Raw genomic sequence first — 24,722 nt, 5'->3', positions numbered from 1 at the left:
CTTAAAGGGGTTCCCCAAACTTTTGTATTGATAGTCTATCGCTAGGATAGGTCATCAATATCAGACTGGTGGGGGTCCGACTCTTTATAGCACTGCAGATAAACACCATTTCACTTCAATGGGAGCCGCACTACAGTTTCCAGCTGAGCTACTGCAGAACAGCTGATCAGCGGTGGTGCTGGGGGTCAGACCCCCACCAATCTAATATTGATGACCAATCCAACATATAGGCATCAATATAAAAGACATGGTGAACCCTTGTAACTGCCCTCACTTCCCGACACAGTTATAAGTTTCTCCACTAGGGGAGCTCACTGTACAGAGAGATTTTTACAGCTCCTATTGAGTTCTTTAGGTAGCTGCAGGCAGCCAGAGCTATGCCTTGTATACATTCCTATGCACTGAGCCCCCCCTAGTGGTGACTGCAGACAAGGTTGTTTATCATTTACTGCTATGTGGAGAGAAGCATGAGACCAGGCTCACTAACAACTGTGCAACATTTGTGAACTTTTATACATTTTGTATACAATGTGCCTACTTTCATCTAAAAAAAAATAATACAAGGTTAATCTCATCTAAAGCCACCAACCTGCTTGTACTTAGCAGGCAAGCTCCACCCACAAGCTTGTAGGCGCCCATCATCGTTACGCACGTGTTCCCGCACTTGGCGGTACTGCTCACGTTTCTGCTCACGGCGAGCTGTGGATGTGCAGTCACTGAGGAGAGAAGCCACAGTGTTACTTCTCAATCTAGAAGGAGAGAGAAAGGGAGAGAGGGTGCCGAGCGTCAGGGGAGAGCAGAAAGCAAAGCAGCAAGGATTAACAGCATTGTATTAGTAAGATTACTGTACGTCCAAGCAAAGCAATCTGGAAAGGTGTTGTATGGATAGCATACGCAGCCACTGTGTTCTGTGGATAGCATACGCAGCCACTGTGTTTATGGATAGCATACGCAGACACTGTGTGGTATGGATAGCATACGCAGCCACTGTGTTCTATGGATAGCATACACATTCCCCTGTCTATTGGTGTTGCCTTCAGTGAGAGGGCCCCTGGGTTCCCCGGAGGGGGAACCACTAGTCAGTGCACAGCTCTGCCTGGGGCCGCCATGCATCCTGTCCGCATGGGGGTCCAAGCAGTGACTGGTGTACTGGATGTCTGTGTGTGTTGTTTGTACTGTGTCCTGTGAGGTGTACGGGTTCCAATACTGTTGCATGAGGTCCAGTCATCATCGTTGCAGCGGCAGGTAAGTGCGTGTTGTTCTTGGCTTTTACATGCCGATCCAGTGGCTGTTCTCTGCTTTTCCCTTCCTTACATCTAGGCCGGTTGAGACTCCTGTTCATCCGTGTCTTGGATGAACAGGTGGTCTCTCCCCTGCTCCTATTCCAGGGATTATCAGGGCGACCCAGGGTCCGAGGTTCCTGGGTATGAGCCTTCCCACCATCCAGATCCGCTCATACGGTTAGGAGTCAGGGCGAGGAATAGGGAAGCATAGGAGGTGTCATGCTCCCTTTTCCCTGTGTCCAGACCTAGTTGCTATCCCGTCTGCTCCTCATTGTACGGTGGGAGATTTCTCCCACTTCCCACCATGACAATAACATACGCAGCCACTGTGCTCTGTGGATACCATACGCAGCCACTGTGTTCTGTGGATAGCATACGCAGCCACTGTGTTCTGTGGATAGCATACGCAGCCACTGTGCTCTGTGGATAGCATACGCAGCCACTGTGCTCTGTGGATAGCATACGCAGCCACTGTGTTGTATGGATAGCATACGCAGCCACTGATTGTATGGATAGCATACGCAGCCACTGTGTTGTATGGATAGCATACGCAGCCACTGTGTTCTGTGGATAGCATACGCAGCCACTGATTGTATGGATAGCATACGCAGCCACTGTGTTGAATGGATAGCATACGCAGCCACTGTGTTCTGTGGATAGCATACGCAGCCACTGTTTTGTGGATAGCATACGTAGCCACTGTGTTCTGTGGATAACATACACAGCCACTGTGTTCTGTGGATAGCATACGCAGCCACTGTGCTCTGTGGATAGCATACGCAGCCACTGATTGTATGGATAGCATACGCAGCCACTGTGTTGTATGGATAGCATACGCAGCCACTGTGTTCTGTGGATAGCATACGCAGCCACTGATTGTATGGATAGCATACGCAGCCACTGTGTTGAATGGATAGCATACGCAGCCACTGTGTTCTGTGGATAGCATACGCAGCCACTGTTTTGTGGATAGCATACGTAGCCACTGTGTTCTGTGGATAACATACACAGCCACTGTGTTGTATGGATAGCATACGCAGCCACTGTGTTCTGTGGATAACATACACAGCCACTGTGTTCTGTGGATAGCATACGCAGCCACTGTGTTCTGTGGATAGCATACGCAGCCACTGTGTTCTGTGGATAGCATACGCAGCCACTGATTGTATGGATAGCATACGCAGCCACTGTGTTGTATGGATAGCATACGCAGCCACTGTGTTCTGTGGATAGCATACGCAGCCACTGTTTTGTGGATAGCATACGTAGCCACTGTGTTCTGTGGATAACATACACAGCCACTGTGTTGTATGGATAGCATACGCAGCCACTGTGTTCTGTGGATAACATACACAGCCACTGTGTTGTATGGATAGCATACGCAGCCACTGTGTTCTGTGGATAGCATACGCAGCCACTGTTTTGTGGATAGCATATGTAGCCACTGTGTTCTGTGGATAACATACGCAGCCACTGATTGTATGGATAGCATACACAGCCACTGTGTTGTGTGGATAGCATACGCAGCCACTGTGTTGTGTGGATAGCATACGCAGCCACTGTGTTGTGTGGATAGCATACGTAGCCACTGTGTTGTGTGGATAGCATACACAGTCACGGTGTTCTCTGGATAGCATATGCAGCCAATGGGCTCTTTTCGTGCTATACGCAGCTACTGTGTTGTATGAACAGCACACAAATTGTGCAATACTATTTTTTCCAGATCACTCAACTTAGAAGAAACAGAATGCATGAGCAACAGGCAGGCATTGGGAAGCAAAGGCAGAGGCCATAGGGTCGTTCAATCAGAATGTCTGGTTTGACAAGTATTGCAAAAGATTCTGCATGGATACAGATAAAAAAAAAATTATATAGATAAATGTTAACTACTTAAAGGGGAGGTCCTCTTTTATGAGTAGAGTTCCACAGCTCATTATCTTAAAGGAGCACTACATCTCCTTCTCAGAACCTCAGCTATGTCCCTCCTCCTCCATCTCAACCTGTGTCTTGATGTAAGACAACTGGCTGCAGCAGGAGTCTTCCCCTCTGTCCTGTCTGTAAAAGGTCACAAAGATCATTAAAGGGATATTCCTGTTGTGGCAAGTTACTCCTTGTCCACATGGTTGGGGTCAAGGCAGTGGGGCCCCAAATGCAGAGGTGAACAGAACCTTAGTTAGTTGTTAGTACAAATCTGTGTACAGACGAATTAGTGCTTGAAAGCAAGATTTCAGGTATAAACAACATTATAATAAATTAATGATTATCAGATTAACAGCCTAGAAAATGTCACAATAAACATCTGACACATAAATTCACATAACTACAACAACCAGGCATATTTGAAATAGTAACTCATGAGATTAATAAATCTGCTTTTCCTTAGAAACAGCGCCGCTCTTGTCTATAGGCCGTGTCTGGTACTGCAGTATTTCTCTTTCAAGCCGTTTTTGGAGGGGAAAAAAATCTCATACAACCTGAATTGAACCTGATGCTACCCCTATACATTGGTCCCACCATGCTGCAGCAAGTGTAAACCCCTGCTAAACTTATGGCTATGTGTCCAGAGTACGGCCGCGTACAAAACAAAGTTATAAAATTCCCGTGCCATATGATAATTAAGGCTGAAGTGTCCGTTGGGCATATGCATCACTGCCAAGTGTCTGGCTTAATCAGTGTATTTAAATCAGGTTACATTCACATGACTGTCCGTGTGCATCCCACTTTTTTGCGGGATTTTTCTAACTTCGTTATCAAACGCTCGTTCATTGGGTAATCGCATGTTTCATGCGGTCACCTAAATCATCATTTGCCGGCAGCAGATCATGCGGTCAAACAACGCTCTGCTGCCGGCAAACAACGAGTCTGTATTGGGACGAGCAATGGCATTACCGATCCCCATACTGTGGAGGAGATTGCCGCATGTAAATACAGCGGTCTCCTCCACTGACGAGCAGGCGATTCCCGGGAAGGAGCGTTTTCCTAATTTGTCGAGTGATCAGCGGCACACAGGCCAATTATCGAGAATGGGGGAAACATTAGACTACACAATCAGGAAAACATTAGCTATAGACTACACAATCAGGAAAATATTGTAGCTATAGGGGGTGCAGAGATAGCAGTCACCCTAGGCTCTAATACCTGAGACAATGGCCCAAATGTGCTATAAATTTCACATGCTAGGCCCGGGGCCCCTGATACAGATTTGATGTAACCAGGTTGACTTACTCATCAGGGAAGAATTCGATTGTGCGTCCTCCAGTAGAGATTTGGCACATGGTGTGACTGCGGCGTTGGCTAAACCCAGCTGGGGTGGGCGACTTGTAGTGGATGTTAACAGGAGGGTACGTTCTCTTTGCAGGAGGTGGGCTGGAGGAGGAACTGAACAACCGGCTGAAGCTGAAATATGAAGTCGACAGATAATGGGGTTACCTATAGTAAACTGTAGGATGACTGTCTTGGCATTCATTTATAGGAAGAGTTATACCGTGATGTCCATCTCTGGAAGTCCCAGTGTCAACCTACCTACCATGGACATGGGCTGCTGTAGCCTCAGGAGGGACATCAAGACACAGCACAGCTTGCAAATGCTAGCTTTACCTGGTAACCTTAAACTATTCCTCAAGGAGGAACGTGCTAATCCGCTCCATCTCCACATATGTATGGAGTGAAGGGTGTGTGCACCAATCTATACAGACACCATATGGATGAAGAACAACGACCACCACTTAGAGTCATGGTCCACTGGGTGGCCCCAGAACATGTATTAGGAAATAAGAGCATGTCAGTGGGGCTTGTCATTTCCATCATAATTCCATATTCCAGCATATATAAAAAAAAAATCTGCACAGATACCTTAGATATACATGACACATACTAGTACTTACAATTGCCAGATTGTGGATTTCTTCTTCTCCTGGACGGACGGATGTTCCCGTGAGGCCCTGCAATGAGATAAGCAGAATTATCCATTATGATGGAGATTTAGTGCCCATACACCTTCTCATCGACTCCCCCATACACATACATGCTCGGTTGGGTCAAGTGTGTAGGTGTTTTAAAAGGGGAGAGAGGAGAAAGCCACTGACAGACACCTCTGGGAGAACAAAAGGATTGGGTGAAAGAATCAATTCACCAGTTTCTTCGCTCCCTCAAGAGTCAGGAGCGTCCCATGCACATTAGATTGTCGCCCGGTCCCACCAAAAATGGTGGGTTTTTAGTCTTCCCATAATACTGTATGTCTATCATGTTAGTGGGTGCGGTCATACTAATTTGGTAATATAAATGCTCATCTAGTAAATGTCTCCAAAAGGTGAAGATTTTTCTTAAAGGCGTCCATTTCCTTGGTCACGGTTAGTGACCAGTATACTTACCTGATCATCTCTGTCCACCTGACAGCCTCCTGCAGCTCCATGAGCCTCTCCTTGTACTGGTTCCTCTCCATAAGGACACGAGCCATCTCCACACGTGTAAACCGCCTGCGTTGCGCAACTGGGATGTTATCTTGCAAGGGAGACGAGCTCTGCCGAAAAAAATGACAGTGCCTATTAATAGCTATGCTAGCACTGGCATCAGGGATGGATCCTTGGGTAAGACATGTCTGAAATGGTAACACCGCTAGAACACTGCTCATGTAATAGCGCCTTATAATGGCAAATAACTATCATACAGGGCTCAAAATACCGCCATATAGACACAATGAGTAAGAGTGAAATTTAGTGACCATATAATATTTCTGTATAGGACAAAAAGAGGAGTTGATCCTAATACAAAACATTAAGGCCAGGCATACCCACCTCCTCCACCTCCTCCTTAGGCTCTTGCATAGCGACAATAGCTTCGGATCTCACCCTTAGAGTTAAAAAAAAGAAGAGATTAATGAAAACTGCAGATTGAAGAATTGTCAGAATACATCACAACGTTCCTTGTTACCTTTTAAGTTCCTCCTCCAGTTCTTTAATGCGAGTCTCCATTTTGGTCTTGGTTTGTTTATTGGCCTCCAGTTCTCCCTTGAGAACTTCTAGTTCTCCTGACAGCTGGTCCACCTTCGCGATCAGATCATTCTTAACCACATTTAATGCATTCCTGAAAAAATGGATAGACAGATATGAGACAGGCAAATAGATAGATAGACGTGATATAGACATGAGAAAGATAGACAGACGGATAGAAAATTAGCATCTTACTTGGTTTCGAGAAGTTGGGAGTTTTCTAAGAGAAGATTGCCCACTTCTTTCCCCATCCCTGTATGAACAGCAGAAAAGAAGTCTTCAGTCGCTGGGTAATAATGATAGAGGAGCCCCTGACCCCCATGTACCGAATGATCCCACATGATGTACCATGACTCTGCTCTGTACCCATCTTATGTGTCACATGTTACTTGGATATAACACATCAACAACACAGATCGTAATCAACATAAAATTAGATTCTGGCAAAAACAAGTTGTGATTTTTTGAGTGCTTTTACTGACTGTTGCCAGGAGGGGGCAGTATTGAGCATACTGATATTTCCTGAACAGGCAGGTGTTTTTAGTGCAGAGACCTGTACAGAGGCGAATGCTTAGGATTGCATTCAACTGTAATAGGAACCAGGGGTTTGGCTATAACAGGATAGATACGCTGCAGATCTTCCGCTGAATACTTTTTTTCCTGCACCGTTTAAAGTAGCAGGAACGTGAATGAGAATATGCTGCACACGAGATCTGCAGCAGAATTGACCTGTGGTCAGGGTTGCCAACCATCCAGAAATTTTTGGACAGTCTGTAAAAATAGGTGACTTTTTTTCCTGTATCCACAAAAATAAATAAATAAATAGATGTGTCCGTGATTTTTTTGAGGCTGGTGGTTCTTGACAAGATTATTTTGGTGGCCATTTTTTAGCATTTTACAGCTCACAGTAAATTCTCACTATATTGAGCTATAGACATGTATTGCTTATAATCTTTATCATTCGTTATGGTTTTCAAATTTGTCTGTAAAAAAAAAAAGTGTTGGCTGTCTGTGATTTTGGGAGAAGTTGTCCAGAAAAAATTAAAAATAATTCTAGTTGGCAACCCTGCCGGCGGTGTGGACTCACATGGGTTTCATGTCACAAATACACGTTGGATTTTTCCAGTTTGTATTCGTGTTGGGTGAAAATGCCCCAAGAGCTACAGGGGTTACCGAGAACATCCCTGCAGGTCTCTGTAATAGTAATGGCTCTAAAATGCATTCGGAAAGTCTTCAGACCCTTTCACATTTTTCACATTTTGTTATATTGCGGCCACGTGCTAAAAGAAAAAAAAATTCGTCCCCCCCATGTTTCTGCACCCAACCCCCCATAATGAGAAAGTGAGAACAGGATGTTAGAAATCTTTGCTAATTTATTAAAAAGGAAAAATTAAAATCTTGCATTGACATAAGTATCCAGACCCTTTACTCAGGACTTAGTTGAAGCCCCTTTGGCAGTGATTACAGCCTCCAGTCTTCTTGGGGATGATACCTGGATTTGCAGATTATCTCCCATTCTTCTCTGCAGATCCTCTCAGGCTCTGTCAGGTTGGATGTGGACCGCCGGTGGACAGCCATTTTCAGGTCTCTCCAGAGATGTTCAATGGGGTTCAAGTCAGGACATTCACAGAGTTGTCCCTCAGCCTCTCCTGTGTTGTCTTCACTGCGTGCTTAGGGTCGTTGTCCTGTTGGAACGTTGAACCTTCGGCTCAGTCTGAGGTCAAGAGAGCTCTGGATCAAGTTTTCATTAAAGAAGCCCTCCCACAAACATTTTTATTCTCTGGCCCATTAGAAAGGTACATGATGTAAACTGTAGTGAAGGTGAGTTATCCTCTCCCTTCTGATCCTCAGCCGTGTCATGTGACCAGCACTCTGACTCTCCAAATAACACAGCATCTTATGTGTGGACAGTAAGTCATTTTTTCTATGGGAGCGTCAATGCCAGTCTCATATGAATGAATAGAGAAGTATCTGACTTTCTGTCCTGTGTCAGTTGGAGATTAGAGTGTTGGTCACATGACACAGCTGAGGATAAGAAAGGAGGTTATAACTCACAAAAACAGTCACCGGTAAGAAGATTACCTTCACTACAGTTTACATCATGTACCTTTCTAACAGGTCAGAGAATAAGCAATTTTGCGGGGTGCTTCTTTAAAAATATCTGTGTACTTTGGTCCATTCAGCTTTCCCTCAACCCTGACCAGTCTCCCCGTCTCAGTCTCTGAAAAACACTCCCACAGCATGATGCTGCCACCACCATGCTTCTCTGTTGGGATGGTGTTGGGCAGGTGAGGAGAAGTGCTTGGTTTCCTCCAGACATGATGCTTAGAATCGAGGGAAAAAGTTCAATCTTGGTTTCATCAGACCAGAGGATTGTTTCTCACAGTCTCAGGTGCTTTTTCTTTTTTACAAAATCCGGGCAGCTTTCATGTGTCTTTTACTGAGGAGAGGCTTCTTTCTGACCACTCTGCCATTAAGCCCAGATTGGCGGAGTGCTGCAGTGATGGTTGACCTTCTGGAGCTCAGCCAGAGTGCCCATTGCGTTCTTGGTCACCTCTTTTACCAAGGCTCTTCTCCCTTGATTGCTTAGTTTGGCGGTGCAGCTAAACTTCTTCCATTTAAAAATTATGGAGACATTTTTGTCCCCTTCTCCTGATCTGTTTCTCCACACAATTCTGTCTTAGAGCTCTACAGGCAGTTCTTTCCTCCTCATGGCTTGGTTTGTGCTCTGATATGCATTGTCAGCTGTGAGACCTTCCATAGGCAGGGCTGTGTCTTTCCAAATCATGTCCAATCACCTGAATTTACCACAGGTGGTCTCCAATCCAAGGTGCCGAAACATCTCAAAGATGATCAAGAGAAATGGGAGGCCCCCAGAGCTATATGTCAAGTGTCATAGCAGAGGGTCTGAATACTCATGTCGTCACTTTTGTGAGGAAATTGAAGTTTTTCCTTATTAATAAAATTACCAAAAATGTCTAAAATTCTGTTTTCACTCTCTCATTATGGGGTAGTGAGTGCAGAATGATGGGGGGGGGGGTAGATTTTATTTTAGCACAAGGCCACAACATAAGAAAATGCGAAAAAAGTGAAAAGGTCTGAAGACTTTCCAAATGCATTGCACGTTTGAGAAATGTTACTGTCTCTGAGAATTTGGTTCCATGAGAACCATGTTCTCACATGTCAGTTATAAAGTGCGATCTTGCATAAATTCTTCATAAATAAAAGAACAAAAATTAACTTTTATTGCAGCAAGAACAAGAAAAAAAAAAAAAAAAGACAAAACACAAACTGGAGGCCTTGACTGACAGGAGGAGCGCAGGCCTCAGCCTTACCAAAGAAATCATCCCTCACTAGGATTGCAGCCACATGGGTAGAAGAAAGCGAGGAAGCAAAGAGGGTAGAAAAAAACAGAGCAGCTGTTAGGAAGTGATTGGACAAAGGGCCCATACAGCAACTATCGCCATGCAGCTCCCTATAGCGGACAGCCTGCTACCTCTTATCCCTATATGTATGCGCCATATGCCTAGTCATGCAGGATCAGCAATGTGCAAAATGTCTGCCAGTGCTCAGAGCAGGGTTAAAGGGAGTGTGTCACCGGGAAATTCCCTGTTATACCAGCACAATGCCTTGTAGGGCTAGCTCATCTGAACGTAATGATGCCTTACAGTTGCTTCATTAGGGAGAAAATGGACTTTTAATGCAAAAGCAAATGAGCAGTTAAGTGCACCGAGGGAGGTCCCAAGCCGCTCTGTGCACTCTTGCTCCTCCTGCTTCCTATGCCAGCTCTCCCATGCCTTCTTGATTGGCAGGGCCTTCACAGTCATCTCATCTGGCCCTGTAAATCAAGTAGTAAAGGGAAGGGCTAGCAGAGGAAGCAGGAGGAGCAAGGGTGCACTGCACAGAGTGGCTTGGGCCCGCCTTTGGTGCACTTAGCTGCTCATTTGCATATGAAGCATATCCATATGTGACGACCTGTAGGAGAGGGAAGGGTTTTTGGCCCCTGGATGTAATATATGGATGCGGCCCCTGGACCCCGTAGGGCATAAGTATCTGAACTAGAGGATAGCCCCTGAATCAGACTCTCTGGGGCACCGAGCCCTGCATAACTAGGCCCATAATCGGTCCAGAAAAGCTGTTATATTGGTCCTAATGGTTGTCACCCAGTATACCAGGAACAAATATTACTGGGTGACAACGTTAACATTATTTCGGATGGAAATGCCCTTTAAACAATGCTGACATACTTCCTACAAATGTACGTCGGGCCCTGTGCCAGTTCTTACGTATAGTCCACTAAAAAGCAAGTGAACTGCGGGCTGATTAGTCAAAGCCATCGCCAGCCAGAAATGGGGAAACGCCATTCATTCAGGGGTTAGATGGGAAATTTAGGAAAAATTGAGGAATTAGACAGAAGTCGTAATGATAAAGAATACACACCTGAGAATTCTCCTACGAGGACCATCCAGAGACACGAGAGGGAGGTGGGGGGGCAGAGAAGGGAAACAGAGGGAAAGACCGGGTCAGTCAGTGCTAGAACCAACATAATACGAGCACTATGCTAAAAAACAGTAGGACATGCAAGGGAACGGCACTTCCACCACATGCACTGGTGCCCACAGCAGCACTGACTCAGCACTAGAAGTTGTCCATGTCCATGGGTCACATGAGACATTTAGTCCAATGAGGTTGCAATACTCTGACCACCAAAAACGGCAGCTACTTTCACATGGTGATAGTACAGGCCCACTCCAGTACAAGCCAACGTAAGCCAACTGCATTTGGACAGCATTAATATGAACACAAGTCCATGCAGAAAATCATGTACGTGAAAGTCCTTTCTATCCTTACCAAGTAGATCAGCTCCTTCATCAACATCTCCGATGACCTCGGACCCAGCCGTGGACAACTCGTGGTACAAAGAATCGGTGTTGATTCCAAAGGCTTTGTTCACAATGCCTTGAGTAGGGCTGGGGGAAAGGTTATAATCGAACTTAGCACCGAATTATCAAGTGGTTTATAATATAGAATATGTGAGTTCCTACCTCGTCCCTGAGCGTTCTAGTCGGGGGTCCTGGCACATGTCCAACTCTGGGGTTGAGTCGATGATGTCCTGGACGTCTGACCATTCATCGCTGCTTCCCATGCCTGTGCGAGAGCCTCATCGTTAGTATTATAATCATCTTTGGTAGCATGTAGGACATTCTAGGTATTGAGAAACTAGGGGTACAGTGGGACCACATGCAGCTGCTAGAAGGGTGTATAGAGAGGGAGGCACCAGCTAACATTGGACCCATGTGGCTTCTCTATGGATAACCTCCTCTAATGGGTGAAGGGGGATGGTAGCATGAACCAACACTGGGACTGTGTACCAACTACATGCCCCCTCCTCCACACGCATTGAATACTTCACTGGTTGGCCAAGATGGACTACTTGGCCAACTTTATAATATGGTAGAGCTGATTCACGCATTCCTCCCAACCAATCAGTATAAGATACTTTGAGGCCCTTCCATCATTCATAGTCACCTCTGTTTGAGTGAAGATGGATCTCCTTAGTTGTTGGGCCCCATAGCAGCTAGCATACCTGCTACCCTGGACATAGATTTACTAAAAATGGTTTCCCTGATGTTCTTACCTATACTGACGTTTCTCATTTCCTGGGTCACTTGGACCTCCATGTTGTGGCTGTTCCTTTTCTCACGTGACCTCTTGCTTTTGCTAGTCATGCCATAGTCCTGGAGGGGCTGGAGACTCTCATGTAGAGGGGTTACAGCTGCCGACGGGACGGATGAGGTGGGGGTATTAGATTTTGTGCCAGTGGTGCTTGGGGTGGCAGCCACTGATGACTGGCCAGATTCTGACATTTCATCCTGGCAGAAGATAATATAGATATTAACTTGGACACCATAATTCATTACATATAGTGATATCTGGTGAGGACACTACTTCTGTGATGAGTATAGCACCCCCCACCCCCCTCCCACCCCAGAGACCATGGAATAACAGGGGAGCTGAATACAGGGACTAATCTTGTTAGGACCCTTCTACACAGGCCGAGGATTGGACAGTTGTCAGAGACGAACGTTTGTACAAATGCTTGCTCCCGATAACTGCCCCGTGTAAAGATGCCACCGATCACCCAGCACTTGTTCTTCGATGATCGCAACGCATGTTGGCAGTACTTTGCCCTGTGTGAACAGGGATGAGCTGCTGACAAACCATAAATCTGTATGGGGATAGCTGCTGCAAGTAGGTGAGTAAAATAAGTAAATGCAGCAGAATGAATGGGCAATGATGGGGGATGAACGGTACATTCCCAATTATTGCCCTGTGTGTGTGTAGGTCCATATAAATGGGCTCTTACTATTTTGCCTTATCTAGGTCTCCAGCAGTAAAACAGCTGTAACCTTTCATGGGTTATCCAGGAAATGATAATGATGACCTATCCCCAGGATAGGTCATCATTATCACATTGGCGGGGGTCCGAGTCCCAGCACCCCCACCGATCAGCTGTTCCAGGGAGCCGCCGCGCTCCCGAAGCTCTGGTGAGTGCAGTTGGCTCAAGGCATCTCTCCAAGCACAGTGCCGTATTGCAGCTCAGCCCCGTCGACTTCAATCGGACTGAGCAGCAACTAGGCCACGTGACCAATATATGGTGATGTCACGAGGTCTAGAAAGAGGCCTAAGTACTCACAGAGCGCCAGCCTCTTCTAACAGCTGATTGGCAGGGATCCTGGGTGTCATGAGGATAGGTCATCAGTATTAATTACAAGAAAACCCCTTTAATTCCTAGCCTCTAATGATAATGAGATGACTCTGCTGACCTTATCCCAGTCTAACCGGCAAAGCTGACAAAAAAAATAAAATGAAAATATCATCCTATTGTGTGCTCCAGGGGCCAGTGTGCACACCAAAAAATAAAAATAGTGATACACTACCTTTAATATTCTTGAGGATGATAGGTTCCTGACGAAAAGGCTTAGACCCACTAAAAACGATTGGCTTTTCTGGAATTTCAATACTGATGGCCTATCCTTAGGAAAGGCTGTCATTAACTACTCTGTGTGGATCCACACCTCTGCCAATCAGACATTGATGACCTATCCTGAGAATACTGTGCTTAATGCCATTTGCTGAAGTGAGACAACCCCTTTAAGCACGGTATGGGGACTGGTTCACTACATTAGCTCAGATGGTACAAATATTGGCTATTAGAGCCTAAATAAAAATACAGCGGAGCGTTCATCTTATGAACTGGATTAATATTCACATTCAGCTTATGATAACCAGTGGAATCAATGAACCAAAGACTTGACAGGTAACATGTAAATTATAAATGGAGATGGCTGCACCTTAAAGGAACATATTCCTGCTATATAAAATCACTGGACAAACAGGATGGGATGTAATGCAAAGGATTCTGGGTATGGGACATGTTTAATATTGTATGCATGGTCCAATATCTAAATGAAATCAGCTCCAATCATGGACCTAGTACCCAGCCTGCTCCCTCTGAGCAGTTCAGAAGAAGATATTGAGGCAACAAAGGTCTGTCACCACTAGAGGGAGTCGACTGCTGCTCTACACATTTCTGTGCAATGAGCACCCTCTAGTGGCAGCTGCTGACTGACAGAATTTTATCATTTAAAGGGAATCTGTCACCACATACCTCTCAATCAAACCAGCTGACATGGGAGATGCATGCTTATCAGCTGAATCGAATGCTGTTGGCCCTATCTTGATCGGTAGCCGCAATGTGAAGAAATTGGTGTTTTCATAATATGCAAATTGGCCCCTTGGTGTAACAAGGGCGGTGACGTTGCACCCAAAGATTCCGCTTACGGACTTCTAGTCTGCGCTCTCACCACTTAGACTGACAGGGCCAGGCGGTGAAGATGTAATCACGCTTGCGCTTTCGACTATGCGATTCTGTACTGCGCATGTGCCAGCATTCTTCTGTACCGTATTCCGCCTGCACCTATCACATAGTCAAACACACAGGTGCGAGATTTCAGGGCCAGGCATGATTACGGCTTCACGGCCTAAGGCCTCATGCACACGACCGTTGTTTTATTCCGTGTCCGTTGTTCCGTTTTTCGTGATTTTCTGCAGACCTATTGACTTTCAATGGGTCCGTTGAAAACTCGGCTAATGCACCGTTTGTTATCCGCGTCCGTGATCCGTGGTTCCAGTCCGTCCAAAAAAATATAACCTGTCCTATTTTTTTCATGGAAAACGGTTTGCGGACCCATTCAAGTCAATGGGAAAATTGTCACCCACGTCCGCGTCCGTTTTTTTCCTATCATTTGCATGGCAAACTTGACTTAGACTTTTTTTTACTTTCCTTCATGTCTGGTGATCCTCCAAAAATAAAGGAAGACACACGGAAACAAAAACGGAAACGGATCACGGAACCCCATTTTGCGGAACGGAACACAACAACGGTCGTGTGCATAAGGCCTAACCCTGTCAAAGTGGTGGGAGTGCAGGCTAGAAGTGAGTGCACGGAGCCTCTGGGTGCAACGGCACCGCCCTGGTTGCACCAATGGGCTAATTTGTATGTTATAAAAACGCTGATTTCTTTACATTGCAGCCACCGATCAAGATGGGCCCAACAGCATTTGATTCAGCTGACAAGCACACATCTCCCATGTCAGATGGGTTCACTGAGAGATATCTGGTGACAGATTCCTTTTAACATGACCTGTCACCACTTCTGACAATCAAGATCATCGAGCATCTGTTTATATAACTCTATGTTGTTTTATCCCTCTATTATTCCTACTCGAAGTCGGGGAAGATAACTCACAGTTGCAGATTCATTAATAAACGTCTAGAAGCAATAACTGGGGAACGGAACAACATGAAGTTGAATGAAAAGATGCTCCAGAATTGTTATTACATGGGGAATGGAAGTAGTTACTAAACCAGACATGGGGGGCAGCTCTTCTTTAAAGGGGTTTACAGGATTTCCAATCACCTATCTGACAAAACAGCCACATCACCTCCTATTTAGGCTGCATTCACACGTCTGTGGTGTGTTGCGGACCCGCAAATTGCGGGTCCGCAACACACCAGCCCGGCACCCCCATAGAAATGCCTATTTTTGTCCGCAAGCTGCGGACAAGAATAGGACATGCTCTGTCTTTTTGCGGAGCTGCGGACCCAAAATCGGGGCCGCGCTCCACAATTGCGGCTGCAGACAGCACACTGTGTGCTGTCCGCATCCATTCCGTCCCCATAGAGAATGAATGGGTCCGCACCCATTCCGCAAAATTGCGGAAAGGATGCAGACCCATTTTGCGGACGTGTGAATGGAGCATAAAGGTGTCCTTTGCAAGGATGGATGAGATGGATTTGGTAATGAAACGACATGGAAACCCTTGTCCCATGAATATCTGAGCCAACCTTGTATCTGAAGCTGGACTTCAGCTGGCTGAGGTCACTCAGGTGCCAGTGGTCCGAGCTTGGGGTGATCTTGCCGCCCCCCTGCCCACGTACCATTCCATCCGCCAGGGAAAAGACGTTGAGAGAGTTTGGGCGCTCCTTTCGGCTAAAAGGAGAAAGAATAAAAATAGGAAATAAGAAAGAAAGAACATCTTATAGCACAAAGCATTATTTCTTAGAGGGGCTGGATAGAGGTTGATGGAGAGATACGGGTAAAAAATTTGGGACCACACCTGGCCCCCTATGGCAGCCACATGCAGTGGAGGTGGCTGTGTATATGCATGGTCCTCTGCACTGAAATCTGGAAATCCCTTAGACTACAAAAGTGAGAACCACATGCATGCATGGCCACCTCTGCATCTCTCCTCGGCATCCAAACCAAATGCCCATCATGGAGGGTGGGTGCTAGAAGCCCTGCGTCTCAGTATCACATGGATTGGAAAGCGGGTTGCAGACATTCTGCCTCTTCCGCTTCTTGGATGCATCCTGCACATTAATAGGGGATAGAATCCCTTTAAGGGTAAATGCACACGTTCAGGATTTATGTGCAGATAATCCGCACTGAAATCTGCAGGTGTTCGCAGGGAAATCCGTGCGCTCAATCCGCATCAATTGGTGCGGAATTTCCTGTCCCTATTGAAGTGAATGGAGAAAATCCAGACAGGAAAAATAAAAATAAAAATCGACATGCTGCCGATTTTAAGATTCGCACCGTAGGTCAAAATCCGCATCGTGTACGTGAGAATTTCAAATTCTCATAGAATACAATGTGCATGACCTACGGTGCGGATTTTCCGCATGCCAATCAGCGCAGAAAATCTGCACGCAATCCTGATCGTGTGCATTTAGCCTAAATTACCCACATGGCGTGAATGAATGTACTCATACTGAAGGAAATGTATCCCACTAATTAAGGCTTCATGCACACGACCGCATCCATTTTGTAGTCTGCAAAATACAAATGCGGTCCGTGTGCCGTCTGCATTTTTTTTGCAAACCCATTAACTTCACTGAGTTCGTGGTCTGCATTTGGCGGACATGTTCTATCTTTTTGCAAAACGGACAAATGGATGTGGAAAGCACATGGATGATCCATGTGCATTCCGCATCCGCATGTCCTTTCCACAAAGAGATAGAACGTGTCCTATACTTGGCCGCAAAATGTGGACCACGGACCCATTGAAGTCAATAGGTCCTAAAAAAATGCGGATGCAAATAGGATAGTATCCGTATTTTGCTGATCCACAATTTGCAGATCACAAAATACATACAGTTGTGTGCATGAGGCCAAATTGGAACCAATACTACTGCACTACAAAAGCAAAACTAGTTATGCCCAACTCCTCCATTTTTTGCATTGCTTCAATGCATCTAAAATGAAAAATTTAGCAAATTCACTAATAATCTTAATTAAAAATCTGCATTTGTTTTGTGTCAACAGCTCCTACTCAGAGCTACAGTATATGTCTCCATGGTAGCAGACTACAAACAAACGCTTTGTAGTCTGATTTTGCAGTCATACTCCCATTTATCCAACTCCTACATCTTAGTAACGTACTTAATGTAAGACCTCACTCACGTGGCATTTTCGGTCCACATGCCATCCGCAAAAAAAATAATTTCTATGGGGCTGCATCCATGTGCTGTCCGCATCTGTGCGGCCACGCCACAAATTATAGAACATGTCCTATTTTTGTCCATTTTGCGGACAAAGATAGTCACTTTGATAATGGGGCCGGTGAAAAGTGCAGGATGCACATGGCCGGTATCCGCATTTTGCGGATCTGTGGTTTGCAGACCACAAAAAGGATACGGCCATTTGAATGTAGCCTCATTAACGCATCCGTGTCCGTGATCAAATCCGTGATAAGATGGTCAATGATTCATATGTGAAGATTTCCGTGAAGAATCCGTGTTTGGTCTGTGTGTCTGTTTTTAGCTCTCCTTGTGTCATCCGTGTTCCACGGACACTCCACAGCTGAAAATTAATTTTCAGAGCATTTCCACTTAATGATACATGAAACACAGATGACACCTGTGTTGCATCTGTGTTTTTCACTGAGCAACAGGATATAATGGGCGCGATAGATCCGTGAACCCAAAGTAGAGCAAAACCACAGACCCAGGGACCGCTCTAAAACACAGATGTGTGAATAAACACATTAAAATGAATGGGTACGTATGCTGTCCGTGGAAAACAAATACAGCACAAGTCCGTTAATCACTGACATGTGAATGAGGCTTAGGCCTCTTTCACACTACAGTATTTTGCGTTCAGTATACTGGACGTTTTTTGAGTTCAGTATACGGAACATATACTGAACCATTCATTTCAATGGTTCAGCAAAAAATACTGAAGTGTCTCCGTGTGCATTCCGTTTCAGTATTTCAGTATTTCCGTGCCGTGAAAAGATAGAACATGTCCTATTCTTGTCCGCAAATCACGGTGCTTGGCTCCATTCAAGTCAATGGGTCTGCAAAAAAAACTGAACACATACGGAAATGCATCCGTATGTCTTCCGTTTCCGTTCCGTTTTTTGCTGAACCATCTATTGAAAATGTTATGCCCAGCCCAATTTTCTCTATGTAATTACTGTATACTGTATATGCCATACGGAAAAACAGAACGGAAAAACGGAACCGAAACGGAGACACAACGGAACCCAAAAACGGGACAACGGATCCGTGAAAAACGGAACGCAAAACACTGAAATGGACATACTGTAGTGTGAAAGAGGCCTTAAAGGGTTTTTCCGAGATTTTCATACTGATGACTTATCCTCAGGATAGGTCATCAGTATCTGATCAGTGGGGGTCCGACATCCGGGACCCCCGCCGATCAGATGTTTGAAAAGGCATCTGCGTTTCTGTGAGCGCTGCGTCTTTCTCAAACTTCACGTTCATCGGTCACATGGCCTAGGCGCAACTCAGCCGCATAGATGTGAATGGGGATGAGCGCGATAACAAGCACAGCCGCTATACAATGTACGGCACTTGTGCTTGGTGAGCTGAGAGAAGGCCGTGGCGCCGGTGTCTTCTTAAACAGCTGATTAGCGGAGCCCCGGGTTTCGGACCCCCACCGATCAGATACTGGTGCCCTATCCAGAGGATAGGTAATCGGCATGCAAATCTAGGAAAACCCTTTTAAGGGTGGGTTCACACTAGCATTATGGAGTCCGTTATGGCTTTCCGTTATAACAGGGTTATAACGGAACATAACGGAATCCATAGGATGGAATGCAAAACGGAAGCCTTTAAGAGGCATTACGTTTTGCTCCGTCCTAATAGAAGTCTATGGGAAAACATAACGGATCCGTCTGGGTCCCGTTATGCAAGACGGAAAACAATGTCCTGTCGACAGGACTTTGTTTTCCGTCTTGCATAACGGGAACCAGACGGATCCGTTTTGATTCCCGTAGACTTCTATTAGGACGGAGTGCAAACGGAATGCCTTTTAAAGGTGTCCGTTTTGCATTCCGTCATAAAGCAAGTCAATGGGCAGCAAAACTGATCCGCCCTTCCGTCTTATGGATTCCGTTATGTTCCGTTATAACCCTGTTATTACGGAAAGCCATAACGGACTCCATAACGCTAGTGTGAACCCACCCTAAGATGTAGAAGACAGAGGAAAGAGATTGCGCAATCAGGTTACACTGGGCTGGTTTGTAGTCTGTTACCATGGTAACACATAGGTCTGCATAGGAGTTGCAGACACAAAACAATCAGAGATTTTTAACTAATTGTCTGCAACGTTGCCCCATGTTTCAGGTTAGATGCAAGGGAACAATAAGAAGAAACGGTTGTGACGGTGGGACGTTCCTTTTGGGAGGGAAAAAAACAAGCATGACGACTGAAAGATAACCAGGTGAGTAAACACGTAGGCGGGTGAGTGACAGTGACATTTACCTCTTCCTCCATGACTGGCGGTGACTGCAGTGAGAATTCACAGACAAAACACCCAACACACAGCGGCCACAGCACGAGAAGCAAGACAAGAAAACAGCGGTTAGATGTCCAGTTCATGCGTAATAATGTGCAAACAGGCAAGCGTGACAGTGGTGTCGCACTCAGAAATGGCGGCATGTCGGTGGTTAGGAGCTGTGTGCAACCAACTGGGTATCTGATGGCTGGTGGACTCATCGCTGAAACCCCCCACCAACCACGAGAGCGTGTCCTCCTTTTGAATAAAGTGGCGGTCGCACATGCGCATTGCCACTTCACTCAAAGTCTATGGGACTGACACAGATAGCTGAGCGCTGTACTCTGCTATCTCCCTCCTTCCAGTAGACTTTGAAATGGAGCAGCAACTCACATGCATGACCATTTCTTTATTAAAACAAGGGTGACGAGACCTCCCCCCTCCTCTTTGATCTGTGGGGGTCCCTGCGGTCAGACACCTATCACCTATATCGTGGATAGGTATTAAAGCGGTTGTCGCATGAAAAACATTCTGCAGTTTTCAAACCAGCTGCTGGATCTGAATACTTTTTTGTAATTGCGTGTAATTAATAATTTAGTATAGCCTCTGAGTTATTCAATAAAATGTATCTGTATAGCGCCACCTGCAGTTTATTCTTTCCTTTATTTCTCCGTCCACTTCAGTTACATGGCTGAGGTGGACACACATGCTCAGTTCCATCCTTCAACTGCCACCAGCTCTATCTACTGTTAGAAGCTGGTACAGTTACAGGGAAAGAGCTGCAGCAGAAAGGACACCCCCCAAGCTGTGATAGGGAGATAGTTGCAGCAAAAAAGACACGCCCCCCTGAGCTGCCAGCTTGAAATAAATCTAGCAGAGCAATATGAGATCTATGTAAGGTACAGGGCTGGTTCTAGCTTTGTTAGACTGAGATGTCTGATTTTCATTTCTTACATTAGTCATGGGATAACCTCTTGAGGAATGGAGTCTGGGACCATCCTTTTAAACTCAGCTGTCACAAGACATAATTGTGTATCACAAATACGCATTTTATGCAAAAAAATACCATTCTGTGCCACAATATTCAACATAAACGTGCCAACAAATGTGCTTTTACTAAAAAATCCCATTTTGAAATACATAATACCATTCTGCACTACAGAATACCATTTTGTGACCCAAAAACGCCACTTTGTGACACAGAATGTAATCTGTCGGTACAGAATAACGCCATATAAAATACCTTTGTGTGAAAAAAAAATTAGCTTTGCGAAATGAGAGTTTCATTTTAGTCTATTGCACCTTTTATTACACATACGTAGAGGTTTATGAAACCAGGTGCTAAGGAAAAGTGTCTAGGTTGCCCCTAGCAACCAATCTGATTCCACCTTTCATATTTCAAAGCTCCTTTGGAAAATTAAAGGATCAATCCGATTGGCTGCTATTGCTATGGGCAATTAAGCCAGTTGTACATCCTTTTTCGTCCATCACTTCCTTTTACACAAACAGCGCCCCCAATGACCAACATGCACGTGTGTCACTGAACGCAGTATCACTGTCAGCCATGGGCACATACAGGTAAAAAAACAACGGGGCAGATTCAGGAGAACTGTGTAAAAGGAAACCTGTCATGGTTTCTCACAGCAACCAATCACAGTGCAGCTTTCATTTTTCAAGAGCACTTTGGGAAATGAAAGCTGCGCTGTGATTGGTTGCTATAGGCAACAGTTCCATCTACCCTATTGTGTACATATAGTAGAGAGATAAAATGCGGAAAATGATTTAGACTGGGCAAACATGGAAGGAGTGAGATACTTCCTGGATCCCCCCCTACACAATGGATAGGCACCATATGGAGGGTTAATAATATAGACCAGGCTCAACCTGCAGCCCTCCAGCTTTTGTAAAACTACAACTCCCACAATGCCCTGCTGTAGGCTGATAGCTGTAGGATGTTCAGGCATGCTGGGAGTTGTAGTTTTGCAACAGCTGGAGGGCCGCAGGTTGAGCATGCCTGATATAGACCAATAAGGACTCCATCAAAACTGGTGTAAAGGAAAACTGGCTTAGTCGCCCATAGCAACCAATCAAATTCCACCTTTCATTTTTCAAGGCTCCTTTGAAAAATGAAAGGTGGAATCTGATTGGTTGCTATGGGCAACTTAGCCAGTTTTCCTTTACACCAGTTTTGATAAATTTACCCCAATGTGCCAATGTACAGGGTCTGTACATTCGGAAATACCACTTGCTGCCGGACAGCCCACTCCCCGCAGTGCATATATAAACTGTGAAGCTAAAAATTGGGATCCATTAATGTAAAGGGTTATCCAAAGGAGAAGCACCCCACAAAATGCCCTTTAAAGGGGTTTTCCAGGATTTTACTATTGACGGCCTGTCCTCAGGATAGGCCATCACTATCCGAGCAGCGGTGGGTCCGACAGCCCGCACACCTATGATCGGCTATTCTGTAGTTGCTCCAGCGCCGGCGGTCAGTATCAGAACTACATAGCTCCATCTCTTGTGTAGTGGACGGAGCCAGTGACCATTCATTTCAATGGGAGTGACGCTGGGCTAACCAGCTCAGTCCATTACACACAAAGGAGCAGTGCACTTCTGCAGCCAACTTTTGGCACCGGGGTTACTCTGAAACAGCTGACTGGATGGAGTGCAGGGTGTCGGACCCCTCTCCTGAGGACAGGCCATCAATATTAAAATCCCGAAAAACCCCTTTAAGGTGATGTAGTATATGGATTACAACACATTACAAATAAACGTTACGATACATGTCATTAAACGCGCACCTTCTGCCCGTGACGCCACCCTCTGACTGGCTGTTCCCAGCAACTTGCTGCAGTTTGGAGCGTTCGATATGTTCCACATATGTCTGGATCATCTGTGAGAAGATTTTGCAAGATGGATTTGTACACGTAACTTTGTACATGCACTACTTTACTTTTACTAATCCTGAGTAATCATGTGTGTTACACTCCAGAGCTGCATTCACAATTCTGTTGGCTTCAGAGCTTAAATCTTGCTGATTTTAATGTCTACACCAAAATGGGGTTGGTGATTTTTATTTTTAGTTGTAATATAGAAAAACTCTAACATAGGAGAAATTAAAGTGGCTCCGTGTTGTAGGCAGGTCCAAATTGACAGAAAACAGGGCCAACACAAGTAGGCAGGGCCAGCAATACCATATTGCGGCACATTATACCACCACAGAGCCAAATATCCTAGTAGTGCATCACAAAATACATCCCCATAAACTGCCACTGGCCGGCTGTGAGGAGGGCTCAGACGGCCTCCTGGGCATCAGACCACCGAGAAGTTTCCTTTTAGGGTCTATAGCCATCCGCCCCTGGTCCTGCTACATTACACGAGCTCAGCTTTTAGGTGTGTGTCTTACGACAAGCTTGCTGACTGTTTCCGAATAACGACCAACAGAATGGTGAATGCAGCTTTGGAGTATAATACAAGCTGCATCTCAGGATACGTACAAGATATGAAATATTGCATATAACTTTAAAATAGTGAAGATACCCTTTAAGAGAGAGAAAAAAAAAACTTTTCATCATCCCCCCCCCCCCCCCCCCCCACATTTACCTCAGTGTGTCGCTGGTGCAAGGCATTGTACTCTTTCTTCATTTCTGATTCTCGCTCTTCTAGTCTGGAAACTGAAATATGGTTGTCAGCACGAAGACTAAGGAAAGTTACCAATATAAGGTTTATCCCTATGCGTATACACACAATGATCAGACTATAGTCCATGGACATTGAGGGGGCAAGAACCCTATACACATGCACACTCGGCTTAGTCATAGCGAACAGCGGCCCATACGTCTGGTGCTAGTTTTTCTCCCAGGGGCACAATGGATCCATGTGTATTATGAGCTTTGGATACATAGGGTTACTTACAACGGGCGCTACGCCAATTTTTGGTGTAAAAAAAAAAGGCACAACACATTTACTATCTTTTACACCTGGTCAGGGGCAGGAGTACTTTTTACTCCAGGCGCATGGACTTCTGGTGGTGCTCCTAATTCATGGGCGAAACAAATATATGACCCTTAGGCCCCTTTCACACGGGCGAGTTTTCTGCGTGGGTGCAATGCGTGAGGTGAACGCATTGCACCCGCACTGAATCCGGACCCATTCATTTCTATGGGGCTGTGCACATGAGCGGTGATTTTCACGCATCACTTGTGCGTTGCGTGAAAATCGCAGCATGCTCTATATTGTGCGTTTTTAACGCAACGCAGGCCCCATAGAAGTGAATGGGGCTGCGTGAAAATCGCAAGCATCCGCAAGCAAGTGCGGATGCGGTGCGATTTTCACTCATGGTTTCTAGGTGACGATCGGGATGGGGACCCGATCATTATTATTTTCCCTTATAACATGGTTATAAGGGAAAATATTTGCATTCTTAATACAGAATGCTAAGTAAATTAGGGATGGAGGGGTTAAAAGGTCCTTTTCTCCCAGGTCCTCAAATAAGAAGAAAGAAGACAAGCCGGGCTGAACGAACAAGTGGATAAGGTGAGTTTAATTTAATTAAATTTTTTTAACCCTTCCATCCCTAATTTACATAGCATTCTGTATTAAGAATGCTATTATTTTCTCTTATAACCATGTTATAAGGGAAAATAATAAAATCTATAGAATACCTAACCCAAACCCGAACTTCAGTGAAGAAGTCCGGGTTTGGGTCTGGGTACCACATTCAGTTTTTTCTCATGCTCGTGCAAAATGCATTGCACTCGCGCGGAAAAAAAAACGAAGAACGCAACGCAATCGCATACAAAACTCACCCCACTTGCAGGCAAAAATCGCACGATTTTCCCGCCACGCACCCGCATCCCAACCGGCCCTCACACGTGACGCCCGTGATGAAAGAGGCCTTAAAGTTTACGTAAACATCACAGATCCTTAAAGTTGGCCATAGGCTTGACATAGTTTTCAGCTGGCAGCAATATCTCCCGATTTCCCCAACTACCGGCACACTTGGCTGTCAAGCATGCAAGTTTATTTCAGTGGGGAGAAGCAATAAACTACTGTCAGGCATCTCTGGCAATGGCTTATCTT

General features: G+C 45.4%; 1 protein-coding gene across 8 annotated transcripts in view; it reads right to left on the bottom strand.

The window, feature by feature from the left end:
- The window catches only part of MAPK8IP3 (mitogen-activated protein kinase 8 interacting protein 3), a 62,176-nt gene that overhangs the window by 17,195 nt on the left and 20,259 nt on the right, over window positions 1-24,722 (bottom strand). For 2 of the 8 annotated variants that reach the window (XM_040439304.1, XM_040439308.1), the window contains exons 3-17: window positions 23,244-23,314; window positions 22,442-22,533; window positions 19,628-19,651; window positions 15,683-15,827; window positions 11,910-12,144; window positions 11,317-11,419; window positions 11,123-11,241; window positions 10,712-10,723; window positions 6,467-6,524; window positions 6,213-6,365; window positions 6,077-6,131; window positions 5,654-5,802; window positions 5,168-5,224; window positions 4,509-4,679; window positions 590-716 (exon numbers count right to left, since the gene is read on the bottom strand). In XM_040439304.1, the coding sequence (XP_040295238.1) occupies window positions 590-716; window positions 4,509-4,679; window positions 5,168-5,224; window positions 5,654-5,802; window positions 6,077-6,131; window positions 6,213-6,365; window positions 6,467-6,524; window positions 10,712-10,723; window positions 11,123-11,241; window positions 11,317-11,419; window positions 11,910-12,144; window positions 15,683-15,827; window positions 19,628-19,651; window positions 22,442-22,533; window positions 23,244-23,314 (1,571 nt within the window). The remainder of the gene's footprint in view (window positions 1-589; window positions 717-4,508; window positions 4,680-5,167; window positions 5,225-5,653; window positions 5,803-6,076; window positions 6,132-6,212; window positions 6,366-6,466; window positions 6,525-10,711; window positions 10,724-11,122; window positions 11,242-11,316; window positions 11,420-11,909; window positions 12,145-15,682; window positions 15,828-19,627; window positions 19,652-22,441; window positions 22,534-23,243; window positions 23,315-24,722) is intronic. The other 6 variants (XM_040439305.1, XM_040439312.1, XM_040439310.1 and 3 more) reach the window with 4 other exon arrangements.

This window comes from Bufo bufo, chromosome 7 (genome assembly GCF_905171765.1).
Source record: "Bufo bufo chromosome 7, aBufBuf1.1, whole genome shotgun sequence".
In the NCBI taxonomy this organism is placed as follows: Eukaryota; Metazoa; Chordata; class Amphibia; order Anura; family Bufonidae; genus Bufo; species Bufo bufo.
Note: the sequence above shows the minus strand (reverse complement) of the source record. Positions and strands in the feature narration are given on the sequence as shown.